At 30.6% G+C, this 27,896-nt stretch overlaps 1 protein-coding gene and 1 long non-coding RNA gene across 2 annotated transcripts in view; one reads left to right on the forward strand and one right to left on the reverse strand.

The window, feature by feature from the left end:
• The window catches only part of LOC142323925 (uncharacterized), a 90,327-nt gene extending 64,433 nt beyond the window's left edge, over positions 1–25,894 (reverse strand). Inside the window, exon 1 of the long non-coding RNA XR_012756178.1 lies at positions 24,498–25,894. This is a non-coding gene — a long non-coding RNA (uncharacterized LOC142323925). The remainder of the gene's footprint in view (positions 1–24,497) is intronic.
• Positions 304–23,972, forward strand: LOC142323923 (putative phospholipase B-like 1). The gene is made up of 9 exons (XM_075364294.1): positions 304–582; positions 1,161–1,407; positions 6,706–6,800; positions 9,590–9,748; positions 10,663–10,888; positions 12,014–12,153; positions 13,308–13,487; positions 16,706–16,876; positions 23,543–23,972. The coding sequence occupies exons 1-9, from the start codon at positions 362–364 to the stop codon at positions 23,790–23,792; spliced, it is 1,689 nt and encodes a 562-aa protein (XP_075220409.1). The 5' UTR covers positions 304–361; the 3' UTR covers positions 23,793–23,972.
• Positions 25,895–27,896: the final 2,002 nt, after the last annotated feature.

A 27,896-nucleotide genomic window follows, 5' to 3' on the forward strand; every position in this document is an offset into this window, starting at 1 on the left:
GTAGCATATAAAAAATGCCATGCCTGACCAGGATTCAAACCCAGGACCTCCAGATAAAAAACCACCAAGATACTACCACTCTGCTACAGAGATCAGAAAAATATATATATAATTATATTGTGTTGCTAAGTACTTGCTCTTAGCAACACAACACTTCCTTTCATAATAATACTGTTTCATTTTTAAGTCTTATCTAAGAATGAATTATCTAATACACTACGAATCCACTTAATATTATAATCAATTAAATATTGGATTTTTTATTTTAATGTTTCTGTTTCAATAACATTATAAAATCAGTGAAGTGATATGTATCTAAACCTATTGAATAAGTACTTTTAACTATAACACAATAAGTAAAATGTTATTTAAATTCATAACAGTAACATTAATTCTACAACCTTATTTAATAACAACATTAATAGCATTAAAAGAAAATCAATTCATAACGGATGGTGATAACAATGTAGTTAACTTTAAACAAAATTTAAATTCTGATGGAAATAATGTAAGAGTAGAGACAAAAAAGAACAATGAAATTGTTTCCTATGCACAGCTTAGACGAACAGGAAATTTGACAGGGTAATGTATATTATACTATTTTTAATGTGTTTTTTTTTTATTTTAGTTAATTAACTCCCAAACGCACTAATAAGATCTAGTCTTGCAGTATGCAACATACAGCAAATCCATAACTTAATTTAACTTTAACAAAACTTTTTAAGTTTATTAATGTTAAGTTTAATACTATCACCAATTATGAGTATTTTTTCATTCTTCCATCAAATGAATTTTTCTTGTAAAGATTTTTTCACTGGTAAAAATTGTTTATGTAGTTATTCCCTTTGTGTCTTTCATTCAAAATTTTGTATCTTTTCAAGTAAATCACTACAGTTTTTACTGGATCCAAAGAACAGTTCAAATACAAATAAATATACAGTAAAAATATTTTTAATAAAAACTAGTAATAAAAAATTTGGATAAAATTATTCATTGATCATAATCCTGCATTAGGTAGCAAGAATCTAATAAATAAAATCAATAGAAACCTGATTAAAAGTATATTCATGACAGATTCTTTTATATACAACCATATATATTAATTCATTCAAAAATTATGTTTAAATTAAAAAATAATTGTATAACATATTATATTTTAGATGGAATATTATTAAAACATGGACGAATCCAAACATGGATAGTAATGAGACATCATACTATGTTGGTCTAGATGAAGGAAGTTTGGGCACTGACATAACAGCACAGTATTGGTTCAATACAGTTCGTACATTTTGTGATAATCAAGAAGAAATTTGTAATAAAATAAAACATTTTATAAAAGAAAATACAGTATGGGTTGAAGACATGATAAAGAAAAACATACATGAAAGTGAATATTGGTGGCAAGTATGTATTTATAACCACTTATTTACTTTCATTTTACTAACAGTATAACCTAAATTATTCTTAGATTGACAGTGAGATGACAATTCAAAATTATAGAAAAGTACATTATCACATAAGAGAGTAATTTTATACTTACAAGTACAGTTTAGAAATTTATTTAACTTTTTACACAGGGGTTCCAGAATTTGATTCTATACAAAATGGCAAAAATGTTATATTCTCCATACATAGTTTTAGATTTATGAGAGCACTATTTTTAACAAATAAAAAAGGTTGCAAATTCAGATTACAAGGTCCAGCATTGATGCACTCCATTTACTATTTGTTACCTATTTATTAAAGTAACAATAAATTTCATATACATAATTTGAAATCAAATTTAAGATTATTAAAAATTATAAACAATTCTTATTAAGATTAAGTAACTATTACAGAACATAAACTAGCACTCTTTGGAATGTAGGAATATATATTAATTTATTTCACAGTTTTGCTAATTAATTTTGAATGAAAACAAACAGAATATCATTACTTCTGGCTATAAATAATTATACTGCTACAATCCAATATTAAGTAATTATAATGACAAATAAAAATATCTTTAAATATTTTATCTGACCTCGTAGTTTTGTATTTAATACATATTTCACTGATTTAAGATGAAAGAAATCTATAATGGAACTACCAGAGAAACTTCTACTACAAAAGATAAAATTAATCATCAAAATTGATTCATTTGATTGTAAGGTTTGAATTGGAAAAACAAATTAATCACATAGTACTGTGAAAACATATTTAATAGTATTCTTAGACAGATATACGTACAATACGAATTTATTTATATATAAAAGAATTAGTAATAATGTTAGCTCTAACACATCTCAATTCCCCCCCGAGGGGAGAACATCCCACCTCGTAGCATGTCCGGTCGCTACACCACCCCCTCCGTTCCTAGCCAGTAGTGGCTTTAACGGAGGACATCTTCTCATCCTCAAACTGATTGCGCACCACAGCTTTCAGTCCAGGCCCCGCAGAAATGCCACCGATGCAGATGCCCCGAGGGACATCTGCATCGGTAAAGTTCACCCCGAGATAGATTTACGTGTTTATGCTTTCAGAATGAAGACAACGGACACCTGCAGCTACCCTGCCCTCAGTAACTAAGCTAGAAGCCTAACCGTGGAATGAGGACCCCGCGCCTAGTCCTAACTATTAAAGAGCCAATTTCTGAATGTCTCAGATTCGTACTAACAGCCTCAATAACAAACTTTCCCACTAAAGTTTAGACACAGCGAAATTTAGACCTAGTTCCCTTAAGAACCCCGTTTAATACTCAAAATGAGTTTCTATCTGACTCCGCTCCGGTCCGCCCGGGAGAGGAGAATAAACGCCTACTCCCGCACAGCGCCATCACGGAGTCCCGCGTGACATTCACCATCTTTCGCAAACCGCCGTCAAGACCCCCTGTATACCACCAAAGCAGTACCCAGAGAAGCCCCGCCGACAGTGTCGTTAGCTCATAAATGCCCTCGTCGGAGCGCGATCGCACCCCCCGGGCAAGGATAACCACGCCCGTTGGCAGCGGCCGCAACTCCGCCGACAACGTAATTCAATACATGACACCAAGTACATCTAACCGAGGCACGCTGCCTTAAGCGCCTACCTTCGGCCAGTCAACTGCCCAGGCGGTCCCTAGCCATCCAAGTTCCTATCACCTACTAAATCCCTTCGGCAGCCCTGCTCAGGACGAGGAAGCGAAGGAAGCCACCAACTATTGTCCACTCTCAACGAGTCCTCCAGTTAACTCGTAGATCCAAAATAGAGTTTACTCTCTCGAGTTCCCTAGTAACTCTGGTACGCTCAGCTTCGTACCGGGAACATATGTGAAGGACATGGTCCACGGTGTCATCGACTCTACAGTCCGGACAGAAGCCGGAATCGACCAACCTAAACCTTGCCAATTTATCCCAAAAGGCACCATGTCCAGAGAGGAACTGTGTAGTGTGCCGATTGGGGGATACCCAGCTAACCGCTCGCAACTCTCTAACATTGGGAAATATACCATGCGTGTAAAGACCTGTCAAAAGAAGTATTCCACCTATCTTGCCAAGAGTCGAAACCTTGGTCTTCGATCTCACGCATACGTCCAGAAGTAAGAAGGCCTCCCTTCTTTGCAACATACCGCTGGCTACGTTCCGTAGCCGAAATATCAACAGGTTTGATGCCCGCGATCACAGTCCTGTAACCACCGACAACCGCTAACAAAAGAAGACGCTGGGCTCGTAATAGAATGTCCCTATAGCATTGGTACCGCAAACGATGAGCCCAGACGGACGCAACGTACAACATAATGGCCTCGCAAACACCTTTGTAAAGAATCCGCATGGTACGGAAATTCAACCCCCAATCGGGATGACCACTCTACGGACGCCGAAGAAAGCATCAACTGCTTTCTTCGCCACATACTGCAGGTGCTCCTTGAAGAGAAGCCTCTCATCAAGGATAACACCCAGATATTTTTGAAGGGTGACATACCCAATTGAACGACCGTCCATCACAACCCGCGGATGGCGAGTTGCAGCTAGACGGCCCTTCAAAAACATCATAGTGGTTTTCTCCGCACTGAAAACCATCTTATGCTGAAGACTCCACAACCGCAAAATCCTACATGCCTGTGCCGCTCTGAGCTCAATCTCAGCACGCGAGCCACCCTCAACCAGCAGCAGTCCATCGTTGGCATAAGCCACAACGCGACAGCCACCGGGCAAACGTAGCCGCATGAGAGAGTCAAACTCGATGGTCCAGACGAGTGGGCCTAATACAATGCCCTGTGGACATCCTTTTGACAGGGTCTTTCCTACTTGCGAACTGCCGTCACGAAGGACAACAGTTATTTCGCTGAAATAACTCGAGAGAGTCCTAATTTCATCCTGCGTGCAACCACGCTTCTGCAATTGAAACAAGGCAGAGGGCCACCACAAGTTATTAAATGCCCCGGATATGTCCAAGAAGACACCCGAGTACATATTTGCACTCACTGCCTGAAGCCAGATCCAGGACCCTAAGAATCGCATCCTCTGTACTCTTACCGGATCTAAAGCCATACTGGTCGTCCATCAGCATGTAATTCGAGGTCAGCCTACTATTAATGCGGAGGTAAAGTACCTTCTCGAAAATTTTTCCAACAACTGCTAAGAGCGTTAGAGGACGGTAAGAAGAACTAACGGTGGGGTCCTTGTCACCACCTTTGAATAACAGCTTCAAAATTCCACGCTTCCAGCAAGCCGGGAAATACCCGGCAAATAAACACCTATTGAACACCCTAGTCAACGGGCCAAAAATTACAGGCAGGGTGCGAACAAGGAGCTTCACCGTAATACCATCATATCCGGGGGCTTTGTTCCTAGCCAGGCTACAGATTACTTGGCGGACTTCCGCCTCAGCAATCTCCAAAGACACAGAGTCTGTAGTGAAATCCACAACCGCCGCTCGAACTCTCCGGTGATACGAGGTCTACGAACCTCGGTATCATCGGGGAGCAGATCGTCCATCAGAAGAGATAGAACACGATCTTTCTCAACTACAATGCTGTCTTGGGTCGAGAGAGCCGACGGAAGACTGACCTTTTTCCGCTTGTGACCAAGTACACGATAAACAACACCCCAAGGGTCTTTATTCCCTTGCTCTTGAACAAAAGAGCACCAGGAATCTCGCTTAGAAGTCCTAATTCTATGAAAATACTCGTCCCTTTTCTGACGATACTCCGCAAACAAGGCCTCGCGCCGGTCAGGATCACGCGCACGCTAAGCGGCTCTCCTGAGTCGGCCCACAGCCTACTTTATCGCAGTCAAGTCCCGAGACCACCAACCAGCTACTCTCTCTCGACCCGTACTCCGAGGGATCGAGAGTTCTGCGGCTTCAACCACCGCAGAAGAGAAATTCTCTGCCAGGTTATCTAGAGGGACCTCGTCCAGGGTACGAGTGAACACCCGCATCCTGGCCGCAAGAATGTTAGAGAACTTGGGCCAATCCGCCCGCCTGTGCAAGAAGCGCCCCTGCTGAACAGGGGCGTCGGCCCTAAAGACATCGCGCAGCCCACCTATCCAATCAAAAACTATCAGCCGATGGTCGCTTTCGCAATCATCGACTACAGACCAGTTCTGAATCCTACCAAGGATATCCTTGCCTATGGTAACATCAATGTTGGTACCCAGGAAGGTCCTCCGCAATCCCACCGCGCCGGCGAAGGTAGCCAACTCGCCGGCGACATTAAACACCTCAAAACGGTGCTGCGCGATGAAGCCTTCTAGCAATTCTCCGCCGTCGTCTGTGATCCCACTGTGCCAAAGAAGCGATTTGGCGTTCGCATCAACTCCTATAAGAATAGGACGACCCGCTATCAGCCTGATAATTCTATCCCATCTTTCCAAATGTAAATCAGTGGGGTCTCTGTACTGAAAGTACGAACTAACCACAACTAGGTCGAAACCATCCACAGCAAGCTTAACAACGACATGATGCGTGTCAGAAACTTGCCGTACAAAGACACTATCTATAGACTTCCTCCACAGAACGGCGGATTTACTTTCACCAACATGGAACTTATTCCAGCCTGAAAAACCTGGCAGGTCACCCTTGACAACGTACGGATGTTGCAGAAGTAAAACATCGAGGCTCCGCTTTTCAACGACGTTACCTAACTCCACTTGGACCGCATAGGCACCCTGGGCATTGAGTTGACCGAACCTAACCATCGAGCGAGTTGAAGTAGACCTCAACCGCTCTCAAATAGCTACCACACTCCTTGCTATTGATGGAGTGCCTATGATTTTTGCGTAACCGCTTGCAGTTAACGCAGACCGGAGCCTTGACCTCGTGGGGCTTGGAAACCCTCACTAACCGCCTTGAAAGCTTCTCTCAACTTGCCAAGTCGAGGGAGAATCGTCTTCCTCGCTCCCGAACTGACTCCGCCGGGAAGCGCTAGAAAATCTACCAAGTAGTCTAGGTCCTCCTGGACTACTTTCAACAACAGGGCAGAACTGCCAGGTCTTAGCTCTAACACAGTAAACGTCACATATGTAAATAATAAAATATTGTATCATTCATCAGTAAACCACAACTAAACAAACCATATTGTTATGATTTTAAGCCGTTTATTTTAAAAACTTCAAATTATCATCAGAATAAAATCAGAATGTTACACACTATTTGTCTTTTAGTTTATTTGTCTTTGATAGTAAAATTTAAATATTTCATAAATAAGTGACTAAGAACCTCCTGTTATATTTTACCTTACAGGTCAATCTAGTGTATCAGCAATTAAAAGGTTTTGTTGCGGGATATAATATATTTAAAAGCACAAGTGAACCAAATCTAACTTATGAAGATATTTTGTAAGTGCAATTTTTATTTTATACAAAAAAATAAAATTTTTTCATGGTTTTAATTTATCCTTTTAATATATACTAATGATAAAATACTATATATACTAAATACTAATGATATAATATTAGTATTTTATGTCTGAAATAGAAATATATCTGAAAATAAAAAATAATATTTATGAAATAAATTACATACATATCTGAAATAAAAAAAGGGAATTTGCTGGAATTATAACTGTGAAGTAGTTTTTAATATTATATGCAATAGTATCATTAGATATATAAGATAGATATATATGTCTGAAAAAAAAAATCTCTATGTTGTTAGATTATATTTACTTCATTACATTAAAGTTACAAATGTATGCATTGTATTACATGAAAGTACAAAGTCTAAAGTTTGTTTTAACAAACAATAATTATAAAATTAGCTTTGATGAAAACTTTAACAATTTTATTAATGTTTTTCAGCTTGCCCTTTTGTAAAAAGTTAAGTTAACTGTTTAGTAAACAGTTTAAACGTAAAAAGAAAAACACATTTTACTAAATGACTTTTAAAGTTCAGTTCTACATTAATGAATCTGTTAGAATACCTGACAACATAATTTTGGTTGGTAACTTCTAAAATTGTTTGAAAAATTACAAAAGAATTTATGATAGTTATTCTTAATGCTAAAAGTTTTTATTATGATAATGTAATACCTAATTCAATAAATACATCTAAAACTACGTGAGCAGTTATCAAAACTGAAGTGGATTTGAAAATGAGACAGGTCAGATGAAAGAAATATAAAATACAAAAGGACTCAACATCCACTATTTCACCCTATTCATGTAGCACTATTATTTAATAAATTCTGTTCTGGTAATTCACCTAACAGTAATATCGATTCATTCCAAACAGAACCATTCACCTTGAATGGTTTTGTAAATGAATCAATGTAAATATAAAATACATTTAGTGGACATTGATGAAATTACTGTTACTATTTTAAAGTAAGACAGATGCTATTATTGTGCTTATAATAAATTCAATGAATCTTGCAACAATGGATTACTTCCCAACTGCCTTAAGAATTATTATTATCATTCCCCTACTTTATAAAGATGGTGCACTCAACTTACAAAAATATAGGGTAATTTCATTATTATTTGTATTTCTACTGTATTTTAAAAATTACAAAACATAACTTTTAACAATTTTTGAAAAGCATAGTGTATTAACAAATCTTCAGCATGATTTTGGGGAGAAAGATTGTTTACTGTCAGTGATATCATAGTTTTTAGAAAAATATTTTAGATAATCTAGACAACAAAAAAATTTACTTTTAATTTTTTTGGAATTTTGTTAAATCAATCAAATTAGTTTCACATTTTTTATTGATTAAAAAGATAAGTAAATACAATGGACACCTTTGCAATGGGTACTTTTCTTTAAAGAACTGCTTTCAACTGCTTAAAGTTTACTTTACCAAGTGTAAAAAGGCACTTGAAATTTTGCCTTTTATAAGAATAAACATTATTCTTATTAGATTTGAGGATCTAGTTTGTAGATCCTCACTTCAAGATGTAGAATGCAACAAAGAAGTGTCTTCAATTCCATACGGTTTCCTTTGCTCCATCCACAAATTCTTGTTCACAATTCTTTTTTTTTGTGGACTAGCGTGTCTGCCCATTCTTGACATAAACATGTGTTTTTACGTACTAATCAGAATAAAAGATTTATTTATTTATGCTACTAGTTAAATTTTAGAAAGCCTCATTTACACAAAAAGGTTATAATCAATCTAACAGGAAAAGTTCACTAGACTTTATAATTTAGATGTTTATTTTATTGTTAATATCTTGATGACAAACATGGAATGATATTTTTTATATATCTGATGACAGTACTTGTGTTTCATAAAACATAATTTTAATACATGTTCCAATAAAGTTATACAATAAATAAAAGTGTTTATTTCCTCTACAGCAACTTCTGTTACAATACTGTCATCTTCAATTATCTTACTTAAAGGAAGTCTATTTTACATTACCTCATGGGTTTTCCAGATTTTTTGGCCAGGTTAGTCAAGATGAAATGATTTACACTTACAAGTCTACACAAAATAGTTCAGTTAGGTGTGTATTCAAGGATGGTTAGGATGTATATATCTTTAGCCAACCTCAAAAATAGGCTGCAATTCAGGTACAGTATGTATAAGTGCCTCAATCCTAATGTTATAGTCAACTTTATATGATTCACAAGTTACTCTCGAAAAATTACTTTGCCATTTTCAATAATAACTAGTACTCCATGTCTGCACAAAGCTTCATTCTACAGAAATGGCAATTGTAGTGCTCCCTGGTTTTCATACTGCTCAGTTTTCAAGTACTTTTCATAATTATGTATACTCAGTGATATGTATTTTAAGGCTACGTTAAGGCCCTGGATTTTAGTTTTCAACATTCCTGTTCAAACCAAAGATATTACTTCCTCTTCCCAATACCCAAGGTGCTTAGCCTCTTGGCATATTGTCCGTGTAGCATTTGCTAAAGTAATTAATCAGTAAGTTGGTACTGAAGGAAAATGGAGAGAGCATAAAAGTAGTTTCCCACTGTCTTCTTCAATAAGTCAAATATACTATTGCATTTATTTCAACCCACTAACCTTACCAAAATACTGTTGATACTAAGCAGTACGAGTCAGCTTTAAGGAAAAATCCATAGTGACTATCCATTGTCAACAATAAGATGAAAAAAATTAATAATAACATTACCAAATCATTAATACATAACATATTATAATTTGTTTCAAGGTTCATGAATCTGGCAGGTGATTTGGAAGATTTAGTTGATAAATTTAAACCAGAAGGAAGTCTTCCAAGAAAGATATTTGATGAAGGTCATTGTTCAGCTATTATTAAACTTTTGCCTAAAAATAAAGATTTATATGTTGCTCACAATACATGGTCAAGGTAAGGAAAGAGGGTATTATTACATTTTAATAAACAAATATTAAAAACCGAACACATAAAAGGTTTGGTAAAAAAATTAGTTAACTTTTTCTTTAAAAAATTTTATTAATATTTACAGTATTATACAAATAATATCCTTCAAAGAACTCTTTTCCTTATACACACTTTTCCCAATGTCCTTCTACTTCAAGAAGCAGCTCTGGAATGCACTTTTCAAATTATCTTTCAGGACATTCTGCAAATTTTCTTTTATAGTATATCATCTCAAATCTCTGTCCTATTAATGAAAGTTTTTATTTTGAAAATTAAAAAAGGTCAGTAGGATTTTGGTAGGGTGAGTACAGTAGGTGATGGATGACAATGAACAAATTTTCTGCACAAAACTTGCGAATAAAAGTGATGCATGGGCCTGGTGTATTGTCATAATGAAGAAACCAGAAGTTGACATGCCAAAGTTCAGGTCTCTCCTGACTTTTCAGAGAAATATCTGATGGCTTTTCACAGAAATATCTAGTTTCACTTAACCATATGCCTCAGGAATAATCAAACTGAGTTTGTTCAAGACTACATATTTATGAGTACAGTTACATTACACTAATAAGTTGCTAATGACTAATTGCTGATGCAACTAAAATTAAAAAAAGAGGTAGTGGCAAACTCTCAATTGAATTAATCATTTGACTATACAATCCTTCAAATGTTGAACAAGCAACAGTTCAATTACAGACGCCTAAATGTTATGAAGTTAGGTACCATAAAATATACATTTCTATTTCACCAACAGTATATTAGCAATAAAATCCAATTTTAAGGAATTGTGAAACTACTGCCTCAATTTTATTTGACACAGTAATTTTACTTTTTAACAATTTTTTTTAATAAAGACAGATCTAACGTATTTTTATTCTTTATAGATATAATACAATGATACGTGTATTGAAACTTTACGAACTACAATACAATAAACTACCTGGTTCAGAAACTGTAATTCCAGGAAGAAAAATATCATTTTCAAGTTATCCTGGTGTTATTCATTCTATTGATGATTTTTACACTACAATATCAGGTCTGGCTGTACAAGAAACAACTATTGGTAATAGTAACAGTGATTTATGGAGATATGTAAAACCTAACGGAACAGTAAGGGCAATTCTATTCATATATAAGCATGCGTGTGTGTTTCTCTCTCTGTGCATGTGTATGTGTGTGTGTGTGTGTGCACATGCATATGTGCATGTGGGGGGCACATGCGCGATGTTTGTTTATGTGTGTTTACACAAGTAGTGCTCGTTTGCACTAGTAGTACAAGTACAAGTAGGGTTTGTTTGTGTTTCTTACATTTTATAACTTTTTGATTTTATTGTTGAAATGGATCATTTGGTTTTTAGTATTCACTCTTGCTATTAGAGAGCACCATTTTTAATGTGTAAGAAATAGTGAATAAAATATGAACATAATTCATACTGAAAATTATAAGAGTAGAAACAATCTTGAGAATATTAGTAGTCTTACATTTTACACTTTGTGAAAAATAAGTATTAAATTTTAATTCTTCCATAAAACAGTGACTGAATTTTTTTAAAATTTAATAAATCTCATAAATATTCTAAGAGTTCACACTGTAAAATCTTAAAATAAATGTGAAAATTCAATTATTAGTTAACAATTTTTATTTTTATTTTTTTAATAAAAAACTCTAGACATAAATTTTATTGTTTTTATACAGTCTACATCTTACTTCAGTTAAGTGACAAATAATCCAGTTCTTATGGTCAAATATTCTGCACTGAGGAAAATAGTTTTCTGGTGACTACTAAAAACATTAATTTTTTTTAATTGTTGATCAGCAAAAATTAGTTTGATAATAAACAACACAAAGTTCATTGATCAGCATTATGAAATGTGGTTACATGCTTGAAACAATTTTAACTATAGAATTGATAAAAGGTTAAATGTAAAAGTTCTGACCTGGCAGATCTAGTTATTGGATTTTGCAGAGGATCATTTTGAATATAAATATAAGTACCAATATATATAAATTTAAAGTTAATTTCATGAATTATTATAGATTAATAATGATCTGAATATGCCATGCCTGTGGCAACCGAGAATGTTAAATACAAAAAAAATTTAAGTAATGTACTACTAATGATTTAGATCTCATTTTCTACAATACATCATGCTTGCATAGATGTTATACTGTTCAGGGAAGCAATTTATTTGCAGTTAGTCACAGTTATAATCCCCTTAAATTTTTTTTTACAGGTTTTTGAATTTATTCGAATAATGGTCGCCAATCGTTTAGGCTCAGATGGTAAGAGTTGGTCAACTATTTTTTCTCAGTATAACAGTGGAACATACAATAACCAATGGATGGTTGTCGATTACAACAAATTTACACCAGGGTTAGTTGAATAGCTGATTAATAACTCATATAAATATAATATAACTGAAAATACACCTTGTTTATTAAAGTAACATATTTTAAATATGATTTCTTAAACTGTTTTCTGCCATTTTCATCATTTTAAATTGCAATAATAGATTTCAAAGGTCTGTAGCAGAGCTTATTGATTATTGTATGTATATTGTTACAATTTCACATTTTATTTTTCTACGCTCTCCACATGTAGATAGTGATATTGTCAACTTTAATTTGAAATTACGGAAATACTGTTTTTAGAGCAATCAAAAAGCTTGATTTTTGGAGACTGCCACTGTAAGCATTATTAAATTGCACTTTAGTAATACGCTTTGGTAACATGTGCTTTCGTAATATACATTACTAAAGTAGATTACTAAATTGCTCTAATAAACATGAAATGTCTACACAGTATAACTTGTTCACTAATGTGTTTGTGACCCATCTCATGTACTCTTTTTAAACCATCCTCTACAAATAAATTTTGGTTTTGTTATCATTGCTATAGTTATGGAATACTGTTTATATAACAATTTTTAAACAACGTATAAATGGTATATTTTAAGATGAAAAACTTTGCCAGCGTCTGAGATACTTTTGCTAAAAATCAAGCTTCCTTATGTTTGATTTACTGCCACTGTAAGCATTGAGTTGTGCTGGTGATGTGGCACTGATGTTTAGATTAAGTTTTGAACAGTTTTGTTTTTCATTAGTGTTCCTTTTTTTTGTACTTTAATTTGTTTATTTTATTTACTTTTTTTCTTATTTTTTGTTTCTTTCATATGTTATCTGAACTGTGTTTTATCATTTAGAACATGGTTTTTATACATTTTTAGTTACCCAGGTGGTGACATCAAATAATATTATAAATTACATATAATATTATAAATATATTATATTAGGTAATATATTAAATAATATAAATTATATCAAATAATATTACATCAAATACAAATCTTATGGGAATTGTAAATAGCAAAAAAGTAAAAATTTGTTACCTTATTTTCCATAAGGTTTAGAAAAACAAATTCAATGTAGAACTGTAATATTATAAAAAATTATAATTATAATATTAAAAATCATTTTGAAAATTCATTATTACATCAGCTAAAATTGAGTTCTCTATTGTTTTATTAGGAAACCACCAAAGACGGGACTTCTTTGGATTTTAGAACAAATTCCTGGCCATATAACTGCAAAAGATCAAACATCTTTACTAAAGAAGAAAACTTATTGGCCAAGCTACAATATCCCATTTTATAAAGATGTATTCAAACTTAGTGGATATGATAAATTAGTGTCAAAATATGGAAAATGGTAAAAGCTAAGTTTTTTGTGTTTTATACATTAATTTTAAGCACATACAAGCCTGAATAACTGGTTAAATTGTATTGATAAGTGTTTTATTACAGTAAAAAAAAGTAAGTTCCTAGTCATATATATTATACAGTAAAATATGATTATGCAGAATAGTGATGCTGATAGAAAATCAAAGATAATATACACAATAAGTAAATGTTTAATCTTTACATGAATTAGGCCATTGATGTTTTTATTAAAAATTGATTTAGTAAGTTATGAGAACAAATTATTTTATAAATGTGTTGAAACTGCATAGTATTTAAGGCAATTTATTTATTTTCCATTCTGAAAAATTTGTTAATGTAATCAGCATAATATTTTTTAATGGGTTTTTATTTGCATTTAACTACTTGCTATTGGTTTATTAAGAATGACAGTGTGGTATATAGAAAAGGTTAAGTGAATTTTGTTCTTAAGTCTAAAAATTTGAGTTGTAAGTTTAGAAACCAAAGTGAAAAATGTATGTGCCACCCTATCCTATCCTTACTTATCCTTTCATTGCTACCAAGACATATTTTAACCTTCACACATATGAGCAAGTCTATCAAATATTTTTAAAAGTCTATAAAGATCGTCTGTTTGTAAAATAAACACAAGAATAAAATTATAAGAGTTAAGGACAGGGAAAAGTTTACAAAGGAATAGCCAGAGTAGAAAAAATTGTCATCTCTAAGTATTAAACTCATATCTTCTGGATGTTTTTGTATATTGAAAAAAACCATACAGAATGTTGAAGAAACCAATACCAATTCACTTTTAATATTGTTAATAAATATTGTGTGAACAGTTATATGAAATTATATTACAATTTCTAAAATTGTTATTTATAATTATTCAATTTATTCAGTTATTGAAAACTATGAGTGTAAATGTATATATTTATTTAATTATAGGTAAGAGATAGCATTTTAATTTTCTATAATAGCTGGTTTTTTATCCTTTAAATGTAAAATTACCTTCTCATAAATAAGTGGTTTTACAAAAATAATCAGTTCTGAAATTGTTTAATTTACCATCAAATATTATAAAATTAGTTCCAATAAGTTCTATTACTGGAAAATTACTTATAAAATTATATTTTATCTAATTATAAAATCTTATGTTATAAACTATAAATGTAAAAATAGAGATTATCTGGGATATAATCCGGTGACGACAACTCAGCAAACAAAATTTCATACTAACATCATTTTTTAAGTTTAGTTTCATAGAAATAAAGTAATAAGAATTTAAAATGAATTGATTACAACTTATAATTAGTAACACAGTTGTTACATATCCAAAAATTTATACCATTCTAAATGAAAAATGGGAGCAGATGTTATAATAAAAAAAAAAAAATGTTTAACATATAGTAAATTACGATAAATTTTTGTATTATTTACATATCTGGGCATTTGATATTCTATGATAAATTATAAATTAATACTAAATTATATAATACATTTCTCTCTACATAAATTATTCAGTAACAATTTAGAATGAAATCAAAATTGTGGGTGGTATAATCAGTGGCTGGCTTAATGAAGTTTCTTTGGAAAATTTACCCTATATCACATGCGCAGCAGAGAAATACCTATTTAAAACTGAATCTTAAATATATATCTAAATCCTCCCCACCAAAAAACACCAGCCAAATTGAATTTATCTGTTACAATTTTGCAGAATTCCAAAAACTTAACTGGCGATTTTCTATCCACTTGTGTGTTTTTCAGACTTACATGGAGTTTTCTGATTCTTTGAATTAAAATTTTTGGGAGGGAAGTTTTGAATCCAACAAAATTATTATTTGCTATATGAATCAGCTATTTTCTGTCCACAGAAACAATTTCAAAAGTAGAATTTGATTTCAGAATGGAATTTGGAGTTTCCAAAGTTCAGGAAATAAATTATTTTTACTTGGTGGTACAGTGGTGTAAAAATAGGCATTTTATCAACTCAATTCTGTTTTGAGGAATAATTAATATCAAAAAAGAGGTATAACTTTTTTTTGTTTGATGAAAAATTAAGAGTTATGAAAACTCGAATACTATCAGTTTTAAAAAAGAGCTTTTTATGAATAGCTGTGTTGATTTGTTTTAAAAGAAATGTAATAAATTAATATTAACATGATCAAAGTGCTTATGGAAAAGTCCATATTATTTTTTTCAGACCCAAGAAAAGGTTTAAAAAATATAACCTCTGATAATGTACTACAAAGCATCAATGTAGCACTGACATCTCCTATATGGCACATACTAGACAATATATTTTATTTATTAATTTTACATCATTATCTCATAACACCACACATGTAGAAATAATAAATCTATGTGGAAGGCATAGATTCACAAAATATACATAAAATAACAAAATATCACAAAATAATACCCAAAATTACAGTTATAAAGCACACTATTTCCAAATATACTCCAGTAGCATATTACAAACAAAACGCAATTAAAGATAATTTCCTTAAGATCTAAAACATTTTACATTAACATCAGTTACATAACAAGCATTAATTCTAATTGTTTTTCAGCAATTTATATTTTAAATGAAATATGGTATTATTTTATGTTTTAATTAAGATATTTTTCATCCATTAAACAATCTTGTTGATGTTACTAACAACTTCAAAATTGTTTATAAATATATATATATATATATATATACAAATAATTCATCAACATACTGACCACTGTGTTAATAAAATCTAATATTATATAAAACATAAACCACCAAAACACAATAATTAGATAAGTTAAATAAACTTACCATATTAATTTCCAGTAACTAGTTTTTGCAGTATCCTGCATCTTCAATTTGTATTAAATTCTATATCTATTGCATTAAAACATAATCTTTTAATTTTTTGTCATTTTATTAGAAATTATGTTTTACGTTTTGAATAATATGAGCGTACATGTAAATTTTGCTGTCCAATTTTAGATTTATTTTTGTCAAATTATAAAGCAAATTTTAAGTTAAAGTAAACATTATAACTGTATAACACATAATATACTGAAGTGCTTAAATGAAGGTCACAATTTTTTACAGAAATGTCTTTGTGTTTATGGATTATATTGAGAGCATAACAAAAAATCTACCATGAAAGAACTAAGTAAAATTAAAAGTGATTGTATAAGAAATATCTGTTCATAATTTTTTTTTTGCAATCTGATATGTTATAGGTTCAGTTATGAGGGTGCCCCAAGAGCAAAAATAATGAAGAGAGATCACAAAAAAATAAAAAATATGGATTCACTGATGTCATTCATGCGGTCAAATAATTACACACATGACCCTCTTTCAAAATGTCTTTGTACACCACCATACAGCGCCTCTAATGCAATTGCTGCAAGGTAAGAACTTACTTAGGTAAATATTAAAATAAGTAAATATCACCTACAATTGTGAAATTTGTTTTAAAAATCACAATATTATCTGAAGTTACAAGAGTTTGAAATTTTTTCAATCCATATTTCTGTTGGAAATTATTTATCTTATAATCTACTTTTTGTCAAGCATTGACAACATACTTCAAGGGATGTCTCTAAAATAAAGACCGCTGGGAAGTTTCTCTCCTTAAGGTTGGTGAATCCATGTCGTTCATGGCCACGCTAGTAATGTACATATTGCATTGTTGTCGCGTTGTATTATCTTTGATCACGCATGAGTTATGACGTTATAAAATGAATAGGAAAATCGATGTTGCCGCCAACTGTGAAATACATGGAGTCATACGTTTTTTAAACCATCAAAACGTTTCTTTTAGCGAGTGTGTTGGGTTTCCTTTTTATTAAACTCTAATATAAATTTATCTGAAAGATTATTCTATAAAATTCCTAATATGTGTATATTTTAATTTTTGCTCAATGATACATTGAAGCTGCCATTCTATGGAATTATACTTAAATGATTAGCAAACCATTTTTAGAGTGGAAAACCATAATGTTTCAACAAATAACTTATATCTAATTCTAATTTTTTTAATTACATCTAGATAGTCACATCCTGAAATAAATTTTCAACATAAAATTGTTTCTTGATTGGTTAACTGATTGAATGCTTGACTAATTATATGTATTGAGTTCAGACTTATGACCTAAGTTTAAGTATTCATGAATAAAATCAGAATAATCAATCTTAAGAGTATGATTACGATTAAGTTCTATTATGTCCTAAACTTAAAAATCTTTGTTTGGCATTGCCAACTGAATCACCAAGTTTTACAGTTTCTGATTTTCATGGAAGTGGGACAACAAATCTTCTATGTTCATTTCAATATGTTTCTTAGAAAAATGGTGTTATTGAAAAATGGTCATGGAGTTATTTTCTCAATGAAGGATGAAAATTTAAGATTGTCATTTCAAGTAAAGAATGATGAAATTGGTTCATTATGTTGTTTATTGACGGGCAAATTTCCAGCAGGATTATAGCCTGGTTTCCTGAATGAATACACATTGAGCATTACAAAAGTGAATTTATTTAGTATGATAAGATTGAGATAAAATTCAGCACCACGAATAATGTCAATTTTGGAAGAAATGTTAACTTTTTAGACAAATTAGAATTAAATATGATGAAAGATTCTGCTGAAAGATTGTCAGTTACATTTGGCAATACAACACACTGACCTTCAAAGTGCTGAAGTCTTCCTCTAATGGGAGTTAGATTTGAGTTTGAAGCTGTATTTGATAGACAAGAAGAATTATTAAAACCGGAGGTCATAAAATTATTCTTCTTAAGATTAAGTCCTAATTTGTGCACAAGTTTAGCTATACACAAATTTGCTTGACTACTAGACTCAAAGAGTATTCTGCAAGTTATTTCCATATTTATCTGTAGTGTTACACAGAGCAGTAGGTAATAGGATTTTTCTGTTTTAAATTTAAAGGCATAATGAGTATTAGTAATTTTTTGAATTACATGTTTTATGGATTAATGAATGTTTTTCAAACATATTTTACACACATTTATTTAAAACAGTCCTTAACAAAATGATCAGGATGAAAACAATTAAAATAGCATTTATTTTTCAAAATTTTTTTATGTTTGTCAATACTTGAAGAATTTTATATATATATATATATATATATATATATATATATATATATATATATGTAAATAAATAATGATTTGATAAAAATACCTTTTGAAATTACATGATAATTGAGTGAATTGTTTTTATGAGTTTTACTGGAATATTGTTGTGAGCTGTTTTGATTATTAGTTGGTTTAGTACCAAACTTATGTGAAGTACTAACTGATGTATAAGACATAATTTAAGTCCCTTTTATCAGCCCCATCTCCCATTAACTGTCTTCTAGCTTCAAGAAAATCAACTGATTTCTGAAAATCAGGAAATTGTGTATTAGATAATTTTTCCTTCCATTGCTCTGGCTATGATAGTATCTAAACTAATGTTATCTGAATTTGGTTCTGGCTGTTAAAGTATTCCTCTTCCTCTCATAATGAAATGGTGGAAGGGTATTGGCTCCAGTTATATACATAAATACATCATTCTGTTGTCAGATAGAACTACATACCCTCAGCAACCATAGTCGTTGAGAGCGTCTATGTTGTATTTCACTCTTACTGCGTTTGTACAGTATTTTTCATCAATAATACAAACCAGTACTTTTTAAGTACTATTATCTACATAGTATTTTTATATACTGTAGAACTTATACAATATTTTTCCGGAATCATTATTTAACTGTTGGTTTTAGCGATTTTTGTCACGCAATGACTTCAAAGAGATAGGCCTGTCACTCACCCTCTTCATTACAGGGCAGTTTTTGGTCAGGGTGTAATGGTCCATAACCAAGCACAAGAAATGATCTGCAGTGTGAGTTTTTTGAGAATGAATCAAAAAGTATTTTAGAAAAGAATGAATCTTTAATTCATTTTCAAAGTTAGAGAAGTACTGCTGCTGCTCTTAAAATTAGTAAGAATACAATTTTCAATATTATTAAAGAGAGGTCTAACTGTACAGAAAGGTTCATCCAAATTATCAACACCGACCAAGAGATCCTCCAATAACTGATTTAGATATGTTTGCAGCTGATGCTGACACATTTGCAACTATTACATAAAGAAAGAATATCCAACAGCTGAGAAGTTATTAGTTTCTCTTCAGGAGGCTGAATTATTTTAGGGAAAATACTCGTCTTTACTAAAAATACTGGTCAAGATGTAAGAGATTAATTGTCTGTCATCCTGGAACAGTTGGCAGGTCTGTGAATGAAGCGCTATTAATGTTCACATCAAAGAAAACGAGCAACTACCATGAGGAGATGAATAATGAAACATTCACAAAATGATTCAATGAAATGTTTTTGATAAAATTTAAACCAAGTAGCATCATAGTAATGCATAATGCTTCATATCACTCTGTGCAATCTGATAAAGCACCAAATAACACTGATCAGACACATGAGGATTGGCTAGTTTCACGTGGTGTCAATGCAAACCATTTAATGACCAAAGGACAACTTTTGAAAATTATTATGAGAAAAACCTTCAAGACCTATCAATGAGATAGTAAAAGAATCAGACCACAAAGTCATCCAATTGCCTTCCTATCATTGTCACTTCAATGCTATTGAAATTGTGCAGAGTCACATCAAAAGATATATAAAAAATAATAAGTTTACAATGATGGAAATAAAAGAAATTACACTGCAAGGTATAAATAGTGTAACCCCTCAAGACTGGAGAAAAGCTGTGCAACATGTTAGAGGGGTTATATATGAAGCCATAAAACAAGAAATTCCCTTGGACGTAGACAGACAATTTGATTATATATTTAGAAGAACCATCTGGTTCATCTTCCGGTTCTGATAGGGCTCTGAAGATGATGAAATGGATAGAATTCAACCACTTTCTGATGAGTAACACCACAGTATTTACTTATAATTATTTTTATTGTACAGTAGTTGTTTATCCCAATTTAAATAATATATGTTGCAGTGATTATTGTAATATTAATGACTATTGTAAATTATTAATGTAAAAATAAGATACATTGTAGCCTAGTGTTAATAATAAAAAATTACAAAAAAAATATAACAGACCTATAATAAAAGAAATAATACCAAAAAAATTTAATTAAAAATGATAATTTGAGAAACGGCTGACACTTAACTTTCAGAAAAAAGAATTGCTAGATCAATGGAAATGTGCTAGTGAGAGCAATGACAAGGGTAGTGAGAAAGAGAAAGTCAGATATGTTTGGCAATATTCAACATTTCACTTTCCTTCAGACCCATATGACTACGATACATTAACCACCAGAACCAAACTGTCAATAACATCAGTGTAATTTGAAAATTAACGAATGTGTAAAAATAAGCTCAAAGACATCCACCGGTAAATTCATGGCTTTAAGTGAATTTACAGTTGAAGTGATGAGAATGTGTTGAAGAATGAGAAGTACAACATAAAAATTCTTTTTCAACTAAATTACTTTTTAGAATATTATCAATATAATGAACAGCTATGAGTAATTTATTGTCAAATCTATTTTTTAATATAATAATTCTTATTTAGTAAATCTCATGGGTAATAGACGATATTTTGATTATATCAAATGCTGTTCCTTTGAGTGTAGAATGTAAATAATGGAGTTTTTTAATATCAGATAAATCACTTCTAGAATTCACCAAATCATTGAACATACTGAAACAATGTTGCCACTCATGAATATTTCCATCAAAGGATGGCAATTTAATGGGTGGTAATTGAATTTGATTAACTGTATTGAGACTTGTATTTTGATTTGTATTTGAACCATTTGAATTAAAACAATCATTAATCACTCACTATATTTAGTTTACATTCTAAATTACACAAATTATCCTCAATCTGAATCTTAATCATCTGAAACATTTCATCAGAATTCAGCTCCTCAACTTGTGACTGAATACCACCATCATATTTTTGAGATAATTCATGAATATAGTGGTTAAAATTATTAACATATGTTTGTGCCCAAGTGATGTCAAATTTAATGACAGTACATTTACTCTTTAACCTAGTCAAAGTTACCTGCAAGTCTACTGAATTATTTAATAACATTTATGATTATAATGGTAAAAAACTGAATAATAAAAAATATTGAATAACTTATTAGGATGACTAGTTACAGAATTCACATAGCTTGAAGTAATGGAATGTCTGCCAAATAATTTGCAATCTTCACAAAATAGCACATCACTTTATATAACTTGGGACTGAATTTAGCTTATTCAGCCCGGAAAACCAAATTTTATGTACAAATCTTGCATGCTCATTTGCATGGCTAATATATCATACCAAATTCCGATTCTTTAAATGAATGGAAAATAAATTTTTTTTTTAAGATTGATATTTATTTCTTCAACACATAAATAAGTCTAACGTTTAGAAGGCCTGTGCCCTGTGATTTCCTTTATGAATTAATTTAACACATACCTTTTAATTATAAAATAGATTTACTATATATAAATATTATATCATACTTGAATTGAAGAGTAAGATAAATAATTGTTGATGGTTAAGATCCTACATTATGAATGAATGGTCTGAAGTGAACAATACAATAGATATCTAACAATTTATATTGTGATAAAAAAGAAATTACAGGGTCATAGGACTCTTACAAGAATAAAGAAGAAATAAACTTGATTTCACGTCTTAAGCAATAGTAGTAACTAATTCATAACGTATTAATAACTCAATAATGTATGTAATTTTTATGGCATATCATCAGCTGTGTAGCATTTTAATGGTAAACCAGTCATCAGGCTGGTGGTGATCATCCAATCATAAATGCATTTATATTAATATTTTTACTGTATTACCAAGAATTTTATCTTATTTTTATGGGCTCTTAATAACAAAGATTGGAATAATTCCCTTTTGTTTATTAGAATTAATGATCAATTTATTCAACTAGATGGAACATTCAACTATAACAACAAAAAATTAACAAACATTAATTGGTACTCAAATGAGAAAAGGTATTATTATAAATAATACCTTTTTTTATTCTGTATGTAATTAAAACTGATTATCATTATAAGTTATCACCCTTGAACCTACTTGAGAATTAAATATATTGATACAGTAAAACCTATGATATATTCTAAATAATTCAAACAGATTGCCTGTTTCAGTTGCATGAAATTTCTTATACTTGGGTATACAAAAGTTGATTCGTGCAAATAGCTCTGATAGACATATCAACCACCATAAAGAGTGGTCGTATCATTGAGAAGATTCTGCAAATGAATTCTGGTTAGGCTAGTTCCATACGCTACAAATTTCCATACCCCATTCTTAAATACATGTTTCAAACTGTGTAGAGAAGTATAAAAAAAGGAATACATAAATAAGAAATAAATACATTATTTCTTTCAATAGTAATACATATATACGTTTTTTAGATGCCATTAAGTAACCTGATATGAGACAAATCAAATAATAAAAGTAATCCATGCCTGCCATAATTAATGGAATGAAGATGTGATTTTAAAAGCTTATAGCATTGTTGGAAATTAATGTGTTGCATAATAATCATCATACTTTTATTATAAAGAGAGAGCTTTTAGTGGAGGGGACTGGAAAGCTGAATGTTCCATTATCTATAACAGTTGTTTTGAATTATTCAAATTCAAAACAAACTACTGCACTTTTTTTATAACAAAATAAAATGACTAATTTTTACCTGCAACAATAGAAATAAATTTATGACAGAAAAGAATATTTTTTTTTTTAATTTCTTTAGAACAAAACACGGCATTATTTATAATATATACATTACACCTTGGTTGGTAGTGTAACATTTAATAAAAACATATTAATCTGTTTCTACTTCACTTAAAGGAAGGATGTTTAGATAAAAAATGTTTGTTAAAATCAATACTGTTAATGAATATTTATAAGCATAGAGTTTATGGTTGATAAAATAACTATATGAACTATTAGACAAACTTTTACTTCTAATTTTTACTCTAAATAATTCAATCATTTTTATTTTTGAGGCATGATTTAAATCCAGCTACTGGAAAATACCCTATACCATATCTTGGACATCGACCTGGTGGTGCAACTGATGCAAAACTAACCAACTCTGCATTAATAAAATCGTTACAATTTGTTGCTGTCAGTGGGCCCACAACAGGAACAGATTTACCGGTATTTAAATGGAGCACAAGTGATTTTAAAGATACTGTTCCACATACTGGACAACCTGATGAATGGAATTTTAAACCAATAATCTCGCCATGGTAAAATGAAGAATGTTGTACATAATGTAATAACCAATTAAGATATTTAATTTAATATTCATTTACTTTGATGACTGTCAGTGAAAATATGTAAGACATGTAGACATAGATAATTATTACATACTATAAAGCTTTATGTTATATATGGTTATTTCTAACCCCAAATAAAATTAATTATTGTTAATTTTATAGTATCTTTTCTTTTTTTATGTTTAAATCTGTATGCTTAATACTAGTAAACCAGTACTCATTTGAACAGTAATCCCATTTTTCAGCCCAAAAAATATTCACATACACTTACTGAAACGTATATGCAAATTAAAGTAGAAAATATTTTTTTTAATTAAAATTTTTATTGCAATTCATAATTTTATATGTAACAAATAATGGAATGAAAAAAATAATTTAATTTTTATAGTTATGTAATAAGATGAAACATTTACTCCTGCAGTTAGTAGTGGTTAAATTGCACATCATATTTTTCTATACATTCCTAAATATAGTTTAATACATGCTACTAAGGACAGTAAATTTTTTTTTAAATTAATAAATAATATAGTCTTCTTGATCAAACATATTTTTTTCAAAAATCAAAGTCTAAGTTAAAGTTTGTAGCCATTTTCATTGATTTGTGTTAATATTTTTCTCATTGTTGTTGTTAATGGTAAGCAAATTAATTAGGATATTTAACATTATGTGACTATGCTACCTTTGGAATATTTCGGAAGTTTCCAGATATATCTTGCAGTTCCTGGATTCACGATCCATAGGCAGCCGCATCCCTTGATCGTGACGTAATTTTGTAGACTCAAGCCATTCATACCCGAAACGTGTGGTTAATTTATACCTAACTGCCAAAGAATACCGGTGTCCACGATCTAGTATTCAAATCACAATAAAGGCAACTGCCTTTGTTAGGGTTAACTCTCGACTACGTAATCAGCTGATTTACTATAAAAAGTTTTACCACTAGATCAACTCGGCGGGTTAGAAAGTGGTCCAGACTGTATTAGCCTTGAATCAGCTGTTCCTGTAGTACATCTTTACCAATGTTCACATTATTTTCCCAACGAATATAGGTAGGCGAATTTCGCCTTCGCCAGAGTACCTTATGTCCCTAATATATTACGTCTCAATAGCTATTCATAAATCTACTTGAGTAAAAAAAAGGTTGTCTTTGATGTTGTTTTAACTAGGCATAGTTTTAGTTGTATATTTACCTATTTGATCGTGGATAGTGACATTAATCATGATTATTTTTACTTCAAAAAATCATTGACACCACGAAATCGAACATGTTAAACAGAACGTATGCTATAAATCATCATAAATCTTTTACTTACTTGATGTCAATAAAATATAATTTGTAATCGAAATAACAATTTTAAAAAAATTATTACAAAATATTATGATCATGATGCTAATAGTAATGTAAAAATTAACTTATTAGAAATCCAGCGACTTACCGTAATTCCAAAATTAATCACATTATAATATTACGCAATTTTCAAATTTGTTTTATAAACAATTTTTTCTACACTCACTAAATTAACATATTATCTAACACCATATTTAATCTCTTTTCAACTTGCACTGTTTCTTCAATTCCACTGAATATCCTACTCTTTAACATCACTGTCCTCCAAGGAACTGTCAGAACTAAGTTTCTTGTAATTTTACAATAAAATGCTCAGAAATTTTGTCTAACGTTGGTTCAAGTTTCAAATAATTTATTTCACAGTTTTGCAAACTGCCTTCCAGAAGTTTACATTTATTTCTCTAATATTTTTTTTCTAAATATTGAGAACTACTCGAATCTGATTTTTATAATCCTCTTTCCCCAATTTTACCGGTTTTTTCTAACATTATGGGTTTATGTTTACACTGCAATAAATTAAATTTACGAACAATTCAAATAAAATTAACTAAAAATTAGCTTTTCTTTAACGACACTAACATTATTTATAAACTTATTAAATAACAGCTGCGAACAGAGGTCAATTATGTAAGTATTAAATCCAATTAATGGTTATACAAAAAATATAATGTATATAATGTACATAATGTTTTCAGAAAAGTACATAAACCTACGTTTTACGTTCGGAGTTCTGGTCTCAACTGACAAATTAATTATCCCCACCACAAACTATTTTTGCGATGCTACGGTACATCTAAATCCTAACTTTGTTCATAGGAACGTACGTGTGTGTCGCGCTATTTTTGGCCTTCTATAATTTTAAAAATTAATTTGACCTTATAAAAAGATGTTAATGAACTCCCATTTCTTAAAATTGAAATATATGTTTTATTGTGATTTTGTTCTATCTCCTTTTGGTTTAAAAATTTTTTGAAAGTTTTACTTCATATGTAGAGCTACCAAGAACGTTTCCATTTTTTTTTTAACCAAATCTAAAATCCAGAAAGGTTTTTTGAAAATTTTCGTTTTCTTATTCTAGCCTTTAGTTAAGGGATTGTTAGATTCACAAAAAATTTCTTAAGTAAATTTGTTAAGACTTAACCTACATATAAATATAATTAGAAAACCTTTTCTGTTTTCTAATTTAAAGAATTAAAACAAAAACATTTTTTTGTTTTTTGGCTTTATTTTTTTTAATAAAATTTTTGTTGTATTTTCCTTCATCAGCTAAAGGGTAGTTAAAATTAAAGTAGTTTGGCACCTGCATTATTATACTATGGACCCAAAATGAAAAGCAATCTTTTTCATTATTTATTTTTTCAATATTAATTTTTTTTTGTTACGGATCATTTTTTACGAATAAATTTTTCCTAGATTTTCCCCGGAGTAAAAAGCTCCCAAAATCAATTATTTTAAATTTGGGAATTTTGATGCTTAAATCTTATTTTGGTGATCATCATATTTTTGAAAATCATCAAGCTAGGAAACTCATCCAATACTTATTGACTTTTTTTGTTAAGATATTGCAAATTGTTTAAGTTTAGTCATTTATGATGTAGTTCTTGGTTATAGATAGTTTGTTGTTTGAAGTGTTGGCCAAATGTTGATTATGTTGTTATAGAGTGCTTTTATGTGTTTATTATTTGAACCTGCAATAGAATATATTTATGTTTATGTAGACATATATAATTTACATTTGTTTGTGCAATAGAATTTATTGCATTCTGAGCAATAAATTTAATTAATATTAATTTCCTGAAGGCCATATCATAACAAGATTTTTTTTTAATTTGTGAGTTTATTCCTTGAATCTATGTATATGTAAGTGCATGTTAGTGTTATATTTTTTGTTTTTATTTTGATCTATAATGTGTAAAAACTGATGAGTAAGTGTTGTTTTACATGCTTGGTATTTCATAGTGAATATTGAATTCTTTTTAATAACCTTCAGGTGAAGAACCTTGTGACAGTTACATATTCATAATTTAAAAAAAAAAACAGTGATAAGGAGTTTTGATAGAAAAAGAAGAGTATAACTACATATTTGGGTTACAGCCTACCTACACAATAAATGATAATATAAAAAAAGAATGGAGCATTGAATGTAAGACTTATGTGTTGCTGTTTTACATTTCTTTTTTGGCCTTTGTTAATCATTCAATCTCAATATAATTATGACAAACTACATCCTCTATACATCCTTTCATTACTAAACCAACCAACCCTGAATTTCCTAATTTCCAAAAATAACACCTGAATTTTCCTAATTACTCATCAGTCTAGTTCTCTGCAATATTCTGCCATTAACATTTTTTCTTCTCCATTGTTTGTCATAAGACCTCTTAATTTTGTGTTTTACTCACATTATACACTTATATATAGTCATAAGTTAAAAAAAAAACCATTATAGTAATAAATATATAAAAAAGTTATATCTCTATGTATATAAAAAAGTTATAAATAGTAAAAATAATTTTTTTAAATTTGTGAATGTGTGCATACATGCAATCTTAAATCAAGTCTGTGTGTAACTTTAAATAGAGAAAAATAATAAATCACAAAATATTATAATTTCTTAAGAACTAATTTGACCACTTGTCTAAAAGGAATCTACAGATTTTAATGTGAATACATCTGTTAATCTATTAATTAATGTCCTGGCAAATTAACTACATGCCGTCATACCAAATA

The sequence above is a fragment of the Lycorma delicatula genome, chromosome 4 (assembly GCF_047948215.1).
Source record: "Lycorma delicatula isolate Av1 chromosome 4, ASM4794821v1, whole genome shotgun sequence".
Classification (NCBI taxonomy): Eukaryota; Metazoa; Arthropoda; class Insecta; order Hemiptera; family Fulgoridae; genus Lycorma; species Lycorma delicatula.

Bases quoted from the DNA above. Each gene is read 5' to 3' on its own strand.
- LOC142323923 (XM_075364294.1), top strand. From the start codon at position 362: ATGTTATTTAAATTCATAACAGTAACATTAATTCTACAACCTTATTTA. The intron at 583-1,160 runs GTAATGTATATT...ATTATATTTTAG, and splicing joins CGAACAGGAAATTTGACAGG to ATGGAATATTATTAAAACAT. The intron at 12,154-13,307 runs GTTAGTTGAATA...TTGTTTTATTAG, and splicing joins TACAACAAATTTACACCAGG to GAAACCACCAAAGACGGGAC.